The sequence below is a fragment of the Macaca nemestrina genome, chromosome X (assembly GCF_043159975.1).
Source record: "Macaca nemestrina isolate mMacNem1 chromosome X, mMacNem.hap1, whole genome shotgun sequence".
NCBI classification, from domain to species: Eukaryota; Metazoa; Chordata; class Mammalia; order Primates; family Cercopithecidae; genus Macaca; species Macaca nemestrina.
Genome location: NC_092145.1, coordinates 81694885 through 81708945, shown reverse-complemented (window position 1 = coordinate 81708945; position 14061 = coordinate 81694885). Strand labels below are relative to the sequence as shown.

Genomic DNA, 14061 nt, shown 5'->3' with positions numbered 1-14061 from the left:
GAAAGCTGGAAGCATTCCCCTTGAAAACTGGCACAAGACAAGAATGCCCTATCTCACCACTCCTATTTAACATGTTATTGGAAGTCCTGGCCAGAGCAAACAGGCAAGAGAAATAAAGAGCATCCAAATAGGAAGGGAGGAAGTCAAACAATCCCTGTGTGCAGATGACATGATCCTCTATCTAGAAAACCCCATAGTGTCAGCCCAAAAGCTTCTTAAGCTAATAAACAACTTCAGCAGTGTCTCGGGATATAAAATCAATATACAAAAATCACTAGCATTCCTATACACCAACAACAGTCAAGACGAGAGCCGAATCAGGAACAAACTCCCATTCATAATTGCCACGGAAAGAATAAAATACCTAGGAATACAGGTAATCAGAAAAGTGAAAGATCTCTACAAAAAGAACTACAAATCACTGCTCAAAGAAATTACAGATGACATAAACAAATGGAAAAACATTCCATGCTCATGGATAAGAAGAATCAATATCAATAAATGGCCCTACTGTCCAAAGTAATTTATAGATTCAATGGTATTCGTATGAAGCTACCACTGACATTCTTCACAGAACTAGAGAACATTGTTTTAAAATTCATCTGGAACCCAAAAAGAGCCCAAAAAGACAAGTCAACGATAAGAAAAAAGGACAAAGCTGGAGGCAACATGGTACCCAACTTCAAACTATACTACAGGGCTACAGTAACAGCATGTTACTGGTACAAAAACAGACACATAGACCAATGGAATAGGATAGAGAGCCCAGAAATAAGGCTGCACACCTACAACTATCTGATCTTCAACAAAGCTGGCAAAAAAAAGCAATGGGGAAATGATTCCTTATTCAATAAATGGTGCTGGGATAACTGGCTAACCATATACAGGAGATTGAAACCGAACCCCTTCCTTACACCATAACTAATACCAATCCTACTGAAGCTATCTCAAAAAACAGAGGAGAAGGGAATACTTTCAAACTAATCCTGCAAGGCCAGTATTACCCTGATACCAAAACTAGAAAAAGACACATCAGAAAAGAAAACTATAGGCTAATATCTCTGATGAATATTGGTAAAAATCCCCAACAAAATACTAGCAAGCTGAATTCAACAATACAATAGAAAGATCATTCATCGTGACCAAGTTGGATTTATCCCTAGGATGCGAGGATGGTTCAACATATGCAAATCAATCACCTTGATACATCATATCAACAGAATGAAGGATAAAACTATATGATCATTTGAATTGGTGCTGAAAAACATTTGATAAAATTCAATATCCCTTCATGATAAAAACCCTCACAAAAACTGGAGATAAAAGAAACATATGAGAGACCTACAGCTAGTATCATACTGAATGGAGAAAAACAGAAAGACTTTCCTCTAAGATCTGGAACATGACAAGGATGCCCACTTTCACCACTGTTATTCAACATAGTACTGGATGTTCTAGCTAGAGCAATCAAACAAGAGAAAGATATAAAGGGCATCCAAATTGGAAAGGAAAAGGTCAAAGTATTCTTCTTTGCTGATGACATTATCTTATATTTGCAAAAACCCAAAGACTCCACCAGAAAACTATTAGAACCGATAAATTCAGTAAACTTACAGGATACAAAATCACCATGCAAAAATCAGTAGCATTTCTGTATGCCAACAGTGAGCAATGTGAAAAAGACATTGTAAAAGTTATCCCATTTACGACAGCCACACATAAAATTAATACCTAGGAATTAACCAAATAAGTGAAAGATCTCCATAATAAAAGCTGTAAAACACTGATGAAGGAAATTGAAGAAGACAACAACAACAACAACAACAACAAAAAATGAAAAGATATTCCATGCTCATGGACTGAAATAATGAATATTGTTCAAATGTCCATACTACCCCAAATAACCTACAGATTCAATGCAATCCCTATCAAGATACCAATGACATTCTTCACAGAAATGGAGAAAACAATCCTAAAATTTATATGGAACCACAAAAGACCCAGAATAGCCGAAACTATCCTAAGGTAAAGGACAAACCTGGAGGAATCACATTACCTGACTCCAAATTATATACTACAGAGCTACAGTAACCAAAACAACATGGTACTGGCATATAAACAGACATATATACCAATGGAACAGAATAGAGAACCCAAAAACAAACCCACACACCTACAGATAACTCGTTTTTTGACAAAGGTGGCAAGAACACACACTGGGGAAAAGACAGTCTCTTCAATAAGTGGTGCTAAGAAAACTGGATATCTATAGGCAAAAGAATGAAACCATACCCTATCTCTCACTATATACAAAAATCAAATCAAAATGGATTAAATACTTAAAGATTTAAGACTTCAAACTATGGGACTACTACAAGAAAACTTTGGAAAAACTCTCCAGGACATTGGACTGGGCAAAAATTTCTTGGGTAATACTCAACAAGCCCGGGAAACCAAAGAAAAAACAAACAAATGGGATCACATATAGTTAAAAAGCTTCTGCAAGAAAATAAAACAATCATCACAGCGAAGAGACAACACGCAGAATGGATTTGCCAACTATCCATCTGAGGAAGAATTAATAACCAGAAAATATAATGAACCCAAGAAACTGTATAGGAAAAAAAAATCTAACAATCAGATTAAAATGGGCAAAAGATCTGAATAGACATGTCTCAAAAGAAGACATACAAATGACAAACAGGCATATGAAAAGATGCTCAACATCACTGATCACCAGAGAAATGTAAATCAAAACCTCGGTGAAATATCATCTCACCTCAATTAAAATGGCCTATATCCAAAAGACAGGCAATGATAAATGCTAGCGAGGATGTGGAGAAAAGGGAACCCTTGTACACTGTTGGTAGGAATGTAAATTAGTAAAACCACTATGGAAAGCTGTTTGCAGGTTCCTCAGAAAACAAAAAATTGATATACCATATGATCCAGCAACCCCACTGTTGAGTATATACCAAAAAGAAAAGAAATCAGTAAAGTGAAGAGATATCTGCATTCCTATGTTTGTTGCAGCACTATTTACAATAGCTAAGATTTGGAAGCAACCTAAGTGTCCATCAACAGACGAATGGATAAAGAAAACATGGTATATATACACAATTGAGTAATATTCAGCCACAAGAAAGAATGAGATCCACTCATTTGCAGCAACATAGGTGGAACTGGATATCACTATGTTACATGAAATAAGCCAGGCACAGAAAGACAAACATCGCATGTTCTCACATATTTGTGGGATCTAAAAACGAAAGCAGTTCAACTCATGGCATAGAGAGTAGAAAGACGGTTACCAGAGGCTGGAAAACTAGTGGGGTGTTGGCGAGTGAGGTGGGGATGGTTAATAAGTACATAAAAAAATAGAAAGAATGGATAAGACACACTACTGATAGCAAAACAGGATGACTACAGTCAATAACAACTTAATTGTACATTTTAAAATGACTAAAAGAGTGTAACTGGATTGCTTGTAAAACAAAGGATAAACACTGGAGGGGACTGTTACTGCATTCTCCATGATGTGCTTGTTTCACATTAAATGTCTATCAAAACATCTCATGTACCCCATAAATATATACACCTGCTATGTACCAACAAAAAATTAAAAAAATACTTAATGAATAAACTTAAAAAAAAAAACCCTCAAATGTGGCATACCTTTCAGGAGTTCATAAAATCCAGTAAAAGAAAGGATTCAAGCTTGATACCAGGATTAACCGCCCTCTAGTGGCCCACCTTAAAATGTGAAGAAATGTGGCCCTTGTGGCCAACATTATTAGAGATTCATTAAAAGGTAAAAGGCTTGTGTTGCTTTTCAAAGCCCAAAAAATTCAATTAAGGTTTCAGAAGTGGATGTCAATGAACAGCAGTCTGTTTGGAAAAGAGGATATAGAAAGATGGAGGAGAGGCTAAGGGAAGGGGAGGGGTGCTAATATCCTTATTTTATGGGAAACTGACGAAGGTGTATGCTAGAAACTGAGAGTTAAGCATATCACTTAAAGTTACTAGAGTCACCAACAGAAGAACTAAAGATCAAAAGATATAAAAATTGCCAGAAAGAAAGAGAGGGCAGATTGAAGATAGTGTGAGTGAGTTAAATCCTCCTCTCTGGTAGAGGATGGTCACTTGATGATGTCTGAAGTTGGTGAATTATTGAATTAGCAGATTAGGCATTTTCTTTAGATATAAGGAGGTAATGGTCAGAACACTGCAAACAGAAATTGTTAAAGTGGTCTACTCTGGGAAGCACAGTTGGAGAGCAGGAAATGATGGGACCTTGAATCTTTGCTTTTTATCATAAGCTCTTTTGTACTTTCTGATCATCCCTATTATATTTACCATGCATATATATATATGTGTGTGTGTGTGTGTGTGTGTATTTAAATTAAGAACAATTATTTGGAGACAGTTCTAAAAAGATGATCTGTATGGGAGGAAGCTCCAAGGTTAATCACCTTGACATTAGCAAGATTTTACCACATCGAAGGAGATTTCATTTTACATGTATTAAACAAAGTGAAAACCTAAAATTGATCAGCAGCTCACGATACTGGATATCAGCCAACTCACGCTTCAGTAATCCATGAATGCATCCCATCACAATGGTGAATATTGGTAATATTGTTCCAGAGACATCATGGAGACATCAAAGTGTGTTCGGTAGCCTGTAGCAAAGAAGCTGAAGGAGTATATTACCTTACAGTAAATTACCTCTCAAATGGCCCCCAAGATGTTGCTCAAAAGGATGAATAGCAGTTGACAGAAAATTCTCTCCCATATCAATATCCCATTTTTGTTGAGATCATGTTATTAAATCTTCTGGGTGGTTTCCTTGAGTACAGAAAATGCCATGCTTTCATGTGTTAATTAATGTGCAAGACCCTGGGCCTCCAGAAAATAAGTAAGTGGATCATAAAAAGGTCCTGTGGTTGGGACTAGCACGGAAAAGCTCAATGAGAGTGTGAGCTACGCGAGTTCAGGCCAGAGAACCCAGAGGATCAGACTCCCTCTGTACTGACACTTTGCTCCTGGTTAGAGAGAAAATTTCAGGCTGCCTGGAGCACCAGAAAGACAAGACACTGGACCTTCAAAAACCAGCTGAACAAGCACATCCCCAGGACAGAGGGCAATAAGATTAATAAGGAGTCTCTTGTATTGGGCATTGAATGCATGTCAGGCACTGTGAAAAACATTTACCATACATTATCACTTGTTATCCTTATAAATATCCCTTTCTACAGATGAGGACTCCAAAGCCAAGATGGAAAAAAAGGGGGTTAAAGTACCTTGACCAAAGTAAGCACAACTATTAAGTCACGGCCTGGGGTGTATCTGTAGGTATATTGTTATAAAATCAGTTCTGTGAATTGCCTAAACTTATAACAAAGAAGGGCATGAGTTAAAGCTTTAAGCGTGTGTTAGAAGGTGAATTGGTTCTCAGAGAGAAAAATATCTGGAATGCTGTGTAAAAACCATCAGTCAATACAGCCCTTTGGCTCGGTTTCTAAGCAGAGCTGGGGCAAAACTACTTGTTACAAAGGAAATTTGTAAGATGCTTAATTAAGGTTTCTGAAATTCAAACTCTGAGCACACACAGAGGCTCAAGAGTGGTTAAGTGTTTTGCTCTGAAATTCAGCTTACCAGCCAATCTGGCTCCAAGGCCCATCTCCTTTTGTTTGCACCAAAATGACGAAAACAAACCTGCTTTTCTTGCCTGGTAGTAGCACATTCTGGAAATCCCCTTAAATCTGCTTATATAGATACAACTCATACTTGTTAATGGTTGTATAATAATCCTCAGAATGGCTGCACTGCCAATGTATCAGTCATTCCTCAACTGATGCATACTTGCTCTGTGCCCTAATTTGCCCAATATGAATGTTTCTGTGATAAACACATACATATTTCATCATGTCCTGGGGTTCTTATCTCTCCAGGACTCACTACCATTCCATCCCTGCCCCATATACAAATCTGTCTCCGTCAACTCTTCACTTTATAAGGACCCAAAGGACCGTTTGCTAAATTTGTTGTATTGACTCAGGACAACTTAGTAATCATTGTTGTCATTTATTAAACAACAGGGGCATATCCAAACGCTTTCCAATCCTCCCGAAATAACAGCCTAAGGCTGACGGTTTTTGTTGGCCTGTATCTCATAATTATTTTTATTTAGAGGAATTTGGTAGTGGTGGGGTTGGGGTGGGAGGTGGCGTGTGGACGGTGCGAATTGACAGAAACAATTTCCCTACACCAAAATACAGGTGTTTTCATTCTCTATGCCCCCAAACACCCTCCCTGCAGCTATGCAACGAGCAATTCATGGGAAGAGGCTTCCTTACATAGACCCCTGTTTTTGGTGTTTTGATTTACTTTTGTGTGTAGAGTTGATCTGTCCCTCTTCCCATTGGTGTCCTCCCCCACACCCACCCCCAGTCCTCTTCCTTCTTCCTTCTTTTCTTCTCTTCTCCTCTGCTCTCTGAACTGCATTCCCACTCCTTCTGATTTCTCCCTCCTGAAAGGAAAAGGGAGATGGGCCACATGAAATAGCAGAGCAGTGCCTACCCCACTCTTTGAAGTTCTCTGCATCTGAACCTCTCTCTCTTTTGAAAGCTCCACTGAGAAATTATCAGCAGGCGAAGTCCAAACCCAAGCACACAAAGTTGTTGTTGTCCCATTTTAAACCAACTCCCATGCATTGTACAGCTAGGAGCATGAGAGCAGAGTCTCAACGAGGACATTGAAGCTGGTGATGAAAAGCCTTGGCGAGAAGTTTAGACACGTTTGGACATGCAAGGACTTAGAGAGGAGTCCTGTTCACTGTCCAGTCCTTCTGAATCTCCTTTGCTGGCTTTTGTTCTCCACCCAACTTCTAAATGTCAGAGTATCTCAGGGAGTAGCCCTGTACCTTCTTCTCCTGGCTATACTCTCTCTGGGTGATCCTATTCAGTTTTGTGACTTTAAACCCTAACTGTGTCCTGTTGTCTCAACAATTCTGTTTCTCCAGCCTCTATGGATGACAAGCAGACTTCAGTAACTAAGCCTGTGCAAATAGGAGTTCTTGACACACACACCCATCTATCTTTCTGCCTTCTCCAAATCTACCATGCCCACTCTCTGTCTTTCCTATGACCGTACATAGACCTCTGATGAGGATGTCCAAGAAAACACTCTCGTAGTAATCGTTCATTTCTTAAGTTTGTTCCCTGGTTGCCTCTAATCCACTCGCAAGTGCTGTCTCTCCCACTTCCAAAACACCATGTGAATCCATGCACTAGTCTCCACATTGAGGCTTCCAGTCTGGGACAAGCCCCTGCTCTCTCTGGACTGGACTACTGCAAGAGCCTCCTAACTGGTCTCCCTGCTTTCCTTTGTGCCCTGCCCACTTGTGATATTGCCCACACAGAAGGGCTAGAGAGAAACCACTCAATAAGCATTAGATTATGCTACTACCTGCTTCAATCCTTTCTCTGGCTCTCCTGAGCCCTCTGAAGAAGAACCAGACTCTTCATCATGGCACCACCCACCACTGCACCTTCCTCCCTTTCTTTCCTCTATCCCCGCTCACACTGGGCTCCATGCAACATTGGCACCCTTTCTGCCCCCACTCCCACCCCCAGTACCCTCTCTTTTCTGCCACAGGGCCAGGGGAATTGCTGTTCCCTCTGCTGGGCAGGTTTCCCCCTTGGTTCCTTGAAAGACTGGCGGCTCATCATTGTCCTCAGAAAGGCCTTCCCTGAGCTTCGTGTCTCCCGTTTTGCCACTTTTCTGGGGTTCTAGGCAATATGTACCAAATCACCTTGTTTATATGCCCGAGAGCATTCACAGCAACCTTTAACTGTTTTCATATTCCCTCATCTGTCCATTGTCTGTCTCCCCACTAGAAAATGAGCTCCCTGAGTGCAGGGACAGTCTGGCTGGCAGAATACTCGGTACATAGAAGACCCTCCAGGAATATTTCTTGAATCACTGAATAAATAAAATCAGCAGCACTTCCTCCCACAGGAAAGGAAACTTCCCCTCCCTCTGTTGAGGCTCCACAGGGTTCTTTATTTTTGCCCCTGTCACAGTGTGTAGTGGTCAGAACACATTCCATTTGCAGGTGGCAGAAACTGACCACAAAGCAACTTTAAAAATAAAAAACAAAAGGGAGGTGGAAACTCGACTCCATGGAAGCCCCTGAGAAAGGACTTGGGGAGCAGTCCCAGCTGTGTCCTTGTCTCTTTGGTAGCCCTGTTCCTGTTGCTAGAGCTTCAGGATCCTAGGAATTGTTTTCAGGTTTGGGGATTTGCTAGCCATAGCATGACTTCCCTGAACTTCCTTCTCCTGCTGTTTCACTGATTTCGGTTGGCTCTGTGTACTGGAAACCAACACCAGAGAAGGAGATCTTGTTGAGTCCTGGTCCTCGACTTGGTCTTCCTTGTCATTTCTGTTTCCTAACAATGGGCCGAGAAGCTCTTCTCATCCTCGCCACATCCCCTACCCCTCTGCGAGCATGGCTTCCCCCTTGGCCTCTGCCTTCTCAGGTCCCTCTTGGACACCAACCTGGAAATGGCGAGGCACAGCTTCATCTGTTCCCTGCCTGCAAGCAACCTAGACCCCCAGGAGATGGCTCTTAACAGCAGTGACAGTGATCACCTTGGTCAGGCATGCGCTGTACAGCAGGCTTTTCCTAGGTCTCTGTCCCTTGCCTTTGCTGGCTCTAGCCCTGCCTACAGGCAGAGAGCTGGACTTTGCAAGCTGGAGAGGTACATGTCTGTGTGTCTGCTTCTCAGCCACCTTGGGATGCTTTCCAGCCAGCGATGAAGAGTTCTCACTGCCTCGCACCCCACAGTGACTCAGTCACTTCCTCAGGTTCACGGTTGTTCTATCATGTATGACGGACAAGATCCAGCCATCACTGCAACCACAGAACACGGCTTTACTTACCCAAACAAGGCAGAGGAGGAGAGGATGAGAGAATATGTGCCGGGCAGGTGAAATTCCATGGCCACCATAGTCCAATCACATAGCACTTACAGTCCTCTGCTGACACTTCTGTTTTCTGTGGGGGCAGGCTGAGCTTTAGCAGAGTGCAGGCATCCTGAGGGAAGGCACTATGGTTTTCTCTTTTTAAATATCTGGCCCCACTGGCTCACGGTAAATGTGAGACCCCTATTTATGGAATGAAAAGGGACAGAGGGAAGGATTGTTCAGACTCTTTTTGAATTGGTCACATCTGACTTTCTTCCTTGTGTTCTGTCAGCCCTGTCTTGGTTTTGTACGTGCGTGTACGTGTAAATGTGCACTTATACATGCACATTGATGTTTAATTTGTATTCATTCTAAAGTTCTGATCATACTGCTTCCCTCCTTGAACACGCTGAGTGGTCCCTGTGACCTTGGGTATACAGTCGAAGCACCTTAGCTTGACTCTCAGGGTCCCACACCTTCCAGCCCTGTCTGCTACCATGTACTCTTGGAGACCATGAGCTCTGGCCCTGCCAGATTATTAGGCATGGCCAGAATGCCTTCCTTCCTGCCTTGACATGGTGGACTGCTCCTCATGTTTCAGAGCCCACCTCGGGGGTTCTGTCTTTGGTGCAGCCTCACTTAATTGCTACCAAGAAGAGTTAGGGGTTGGTTCTCCTTTCTGGAGGAAGCGGGACTGTAGCTTCTGTTACATTCAGCTCTCATGGTGGCTCCCTTGTCTATACGCCCAGCATCTGGCTCTGTGTGGCCTCTCTGCTCTCACCACACACACACTGCTCACCTCTTCTCACCCTGCTCCACACCTCCGACACATCGACACTCCCTGCTCACTTAACACATTGTGGGCCCCTTAGCCCCCAGTACCAAGTACCTGATAAGCTTTCCATAAATATTAGCTGGTGATCTGGGACCAGGCACTTCATTCTAGAGAGAGAGCTCAGGTTTTGTTTTGGTTTATCTTTTGAACCTGAATATGTACTTCTTGGTCCAGGTTGGGAACCTCAGCGCCTTGAGAGCAGAGCCAAGAATAAACAAGTGCCTGGCTCTGGACCAGGCCCTGTTCCCAGCCCTGGGTTTGGCTTTCCTCACCTTATCATTGAGGACAGTACTAGGGACAGGGTGCTCTTGATTCCACCACTTCCAGACTGCATGTCCTGAGGCCTTGAGTGTATCCTCAAGGCCACCCCAGCCTCTCCTGCAAGGTACTTGATTTAATCATTTAAACGTTCCACTATGTGGAGAGAGGGGATACAAATAACGCTCCCTTCCGAATCGAACCCTTATCCCTTCGGTCTACAGCGCAGCCCTTTCCCTGGCGCCCTTTTCATAAATATCCAGGCGACCCGAGGGGCTGAGCACTCCCGCCCCCGCTCCCGCTCCCGCCCCCGCTCCCTCTACTGCTGGCGTCCTCTCCCACCGCCCGCGGCCCCGCGGCCCCGCGGCCCCGCGGCCCCGCAGCAGCCACAGGGGGAACCAAAGAGACAGAAGCCTTCCCAGCTGCCCGGACGACAGACGCCAACACCCCCCGCCCCCCACCACACGCTGCCTGCCCGCCCGCGCCCCGCACCCTGCGCGCTAGCCCACGACCGAGCGGCGGCGGCAACAGCAGCTGGCTGCAGGCTGCTGCGACTCGCACCGGCGCGCTCCTGGCAACACCTGCCATCCCAGGTGACTTGAACTCGCCAGTTCGGTTCCCCTGCGCCAGCTCCCGCTTGCGCATCGGGTCTGGATTCCGGCACCCACCGGCCCTCCTGCCCTCCCCCGCCTCTCCGTCCCCCAGCTCGTGGGAAGGGAGGTCGCGGCAGCGGCCCGGCAGCAGCGGCGACCGTGGCGACAGCAGCGACAGTGGCGGCGGCGGTGGCGGCAGCGGCTGCGGCGGCGGCGGCGGCGGCGGCGGCGGCGGCGGAGGCTGCGGCGGCGACCGTGGCAGAGGCCGTGGCGGAGGCCTCCGTGGCGGAGGCGGAAGCAGAGGTGGAGGCTGAGGTGGAGGCCGAGGCCTCAATAGAGGAGGCAGCATCCGAGGCCACCCCTGGGGAGGCGGAGGCCGCCCGGGCGGCATCGGCGGTGGCGGTGGCGGAGGGCAGCGCGGCCGAAGCCGCCGCCGCAGCGGAGGCTGCAGGGACCCCCTTGGGGGAGGCGGATGCGGATGCGGATGCGAATGAGGGGGTGGCGGCCGCTGTGGCGTCTGCGGCGGCCGCCGCGGATGCAGATGCGGATGCTGAGACCCGCGGGGGCTGTGAGGGGAACCCAGATTTTCCGATGGCCTCCCTGTACGTGGGCGACCTGCACCCTGAGGTGACCGAGGCAATGCTGTACGAGAAATTCAGTCCAGCTGGGCCCATCCTCTCCATCCGCATCTGCAGGGACAAGATCACCCGCCGCTCATTGGGCTACGCATATGTCAACTACCAGCAACCGGTGGACGCCAAGCGGGCCCTGGAGACCCTGAACTTTGATGTCATAAAGGGCAGGCCAGTGCGCATCATGTGGTCCCAGAGGGACCCGTCGCTCCGCAAGAGCGGGGTGGGCAACGTCTTCATCAAGAACCTGGGCAAGACCATCGACAACAAGGCGCTGTACAACATCTTCTCGGCGTTCGGCAACATCCTTTCCTGCAAAGTGGCCTGTGACGAAAAGGGGCCCAAGGGCTACGGGTTCGTGCACTTCCAAAAGCAGGAATCCGCGGAGCGGGCCATCGACGTGATGAATGGCATGTTCCTGAACTACCGCAAAATTTTCGTCGGGAGATTCAAGTCGCATAAAGAACGAGAGGCCGAAAGGGGAGCCTGGGCCAGGCAGTCCACTAGTGCTGACGTCAAGGATTTCGAGGAAGACACCGACGAGGAGGCCACCTTGCGATGAAGACATCCCAGGAGCTAGCCAGCCAGCAGAGCCAAACCTTGGTTCACACCCGGTTTACAACCCCCCACCCCCAGCCCTCCCCCGCCAACCCACCAGCAGTGTATTTATTGTATTGGGAGTGCAGGTCTCTCTCTCTCTCCCCCTCTCTGCTCCCCCCTTCCTATTTTCTCTCGCCACCTCTCCTCTCCTTCCCTTCCTCTCCCCCGCCCACCCCTACCAAGGGCGTTGTGAATAATCTTACTAATCTGTGCCATTTGTAGGTTAAAGGCTGCCTCTTCTCCCTGTGGTTTGGTTTAAAAAGCATTTTCATTCTCTCTTTGTTTACTGCACAGGTGATGCCATTTCATGGTAGAAACATCAGAAAGGAGAAGGATGTTAGATGAGGGAAGAAACAAGAGAGTAATTGCTCCCCTGGTCCTACTCCCCAGAGAGAACCACTTTTACCTTTTTGGTGTGCTGCTTTTCCAGGCTCTCTTCTCTCCCTCTCTCTCCTTTGCTCACCCCCACCCCGCCTTCCCTTTTAACACACTGTTATAGAATGGTTCATGTATGTGGTGTTTCTTAACCTGCTTTTCAGCAACTAAAACCAAACAAAAATCAACCCATTGAACTTCTTTCCATGTTATCAACAGGCTTATGAAACGTCATCTTCAGTGCCTGCAGAGTGCTCCAGTGTATCCGTGGACCTTAACATTTCTGTAATCATTCCCACGTTGTTGGACATTCAGGTGGTGCCTAGTTCTTTCCCTGTGTTTAAGACCAACATTGCGTGCTCTGTGCTTTGATGAGTGAATCCTTCCTTGTCAAGCCAAATCTTTGCCAGCATCCCGGTGGGGTGGTCTCCTTAACTGTGGACTTGCAAGATCCACATAGAGACATTTTAAAGACTTTTCCTGTGTGTTGCCAAAAGGCCCCCTTCATAAGCATTGTACCGATTTGCACTCGTGCCGGCCAGCGCAGCTAGTAAAGAGTATGCCCGTTTCCCCTGCATAGTCTCCTGGTCACCGTAATTGATGGTATGTGTGTGTGCATGTGTGCGTGTGTGCCTGTGTGTGTGCGTGCGTGTGTGTGTCTGTGTGTGTGTCTTGGCCAGCTTGTCGGGCTCCAAAGGGTATTTCGCTGTCTTCGGTGGTTCTGCTGCAATCCAACACTGTTTAATACCCCCTTCCTCTGTGCCCACTTCCTGTCCTTTTCCCTTTTGTCAGAAAAGTAATTCAGCGTCATTGCTGGAAAAAAAAATAATCACGAAGCAGACAAGTTAACAGAGAAAAATTAATGTCACCCGTAATCGTTTCTGATGATTACTTATACATTCCTGAAACATTTTCATCTGTATCTGCCCCGTATTTTTATGTGATATATATGTGAAATTATTGTATATACTGTTTCAATATCTGCTTTTTCACACATAAATATATATTATAGACATAGATTTATAGATATTCTTGAACTTTCATGTCATTAAATATTCTTCTAAAATAGTTTTCATGGATGTTTAGTGCTCTAATGTGTGATTGGGCTGGATAGAGTGATAGATATATGTACATATTAGATATAGATATAGGGATATATTTGTTTTAAGTAATTGTTGGACATCTGGGTTGTTTCATTTTGTTTTCTTACACAAGCCAAAGCTGCCAACAGGATCACAGTGCACAAACATTACATTCATGTTTATTTCCTGAACAAACGTTCATAGTATAATTGAAGGATGAAAAGATTGGGAGGCTTAAAATCTTTTTTTTTCCTTCTTTAGTAAGTGACCATTGATAAAGATAGTACCAATTTAGCCTCATAAACTACGCAGATATTGTGAGTGTACCTGGATACCTGTACAGTTTTTGAGACTTGATATTAAATTACTTATAATTTGAGATTTTTTGTTTCTATTTGTTTTAAACATTCATCTTTATGCAGACAATACATTATCAACTAAAAGCATTTTTTAAAATATTCTAAAGAAAAAATTGAAAATCATTCTTGATTCTACCACTTGACGAAAATAGAAAAAACTTTTGAAGCATTTGAGACATACATGAAAATAACTAATACCTCCAAAAATGTAATATAGGATGTATGTTTCATTATGGTATATTTTCAGCATAAGAAATTTTACTTACCATCTTTCCAAATTCTTTAATAGTCTCCTATAATTTTATTTTTACTTAGTGTTTCATTTTACAGATGAACTATAATTTCCAAAATCCTGCC

General features: G+C 44.7%; 2 protein-coding genes across 7 annotated transcripts in view; one reads left to right on the top strand and one right to left on the bottom strand.

Moving 5' to 3' along the window:
* LOC105470440 (doublesex- and mab-3-related transcription factor C1) overlaps positions 1-10346 on the bottom strand; it is a 129926-nt gene extending 119580 nt beyond the window's left edge. For 2 of the 4 annotated variants that reach the window (XM_071089121.1, XM_071089124.1), the window contains exons 1-2: positions 9860-10346; positions 8947-9171 (exon numbers count right to left, since the gene is read on the bottom strand). The gene's annotated coding sequence lies outside the window, so the exon portion shown is untranslated. The remainder of the gene's footprint in view (positions 1-8946; positions 9172-9859) is intronic. The other 2 variants (XM_071089122.1, XM_071089123.1) reach the window with 2 other exon arrangements.
* An 812-nt stretch (positions 10347-11158) lies between these two features.
* On the top strand, positions 11159-13724 carry LOC139360596 (poly(A) binding protein cytoplasmic 1 like 2B). Of its 3 annotated transcripts, none has more exons than XR_011618094.1 (3): positions 11159-11891; positions 12183-12249; positions 12483-13724. XR_011618094.1 is itself a non-coding variant. In XM_071088355.1 (2 exons), exon 1 carries the CDS (start codon positions 11248-11250, stop codon positions 11848-11850), a length of 603 nt encoding a protein of 200 aa, XP_070944456.1. In that variant the 5' UTR covers positions 11159-11247; the 3' UTR covers positions 11851-11891; positions 12183-13724. The 3 variants fall into 3 exon arrangements, 1 of the variants encoding a protein (XP_070944456.1); XR_011618093.1 differs by having other exon boundaries at positions 12183-12301; XM_071088355.1 differs by having other exon boundaries at positions 12183-13724.
* Positions 13725-14061: the final 337 nt, after the last annotated feature.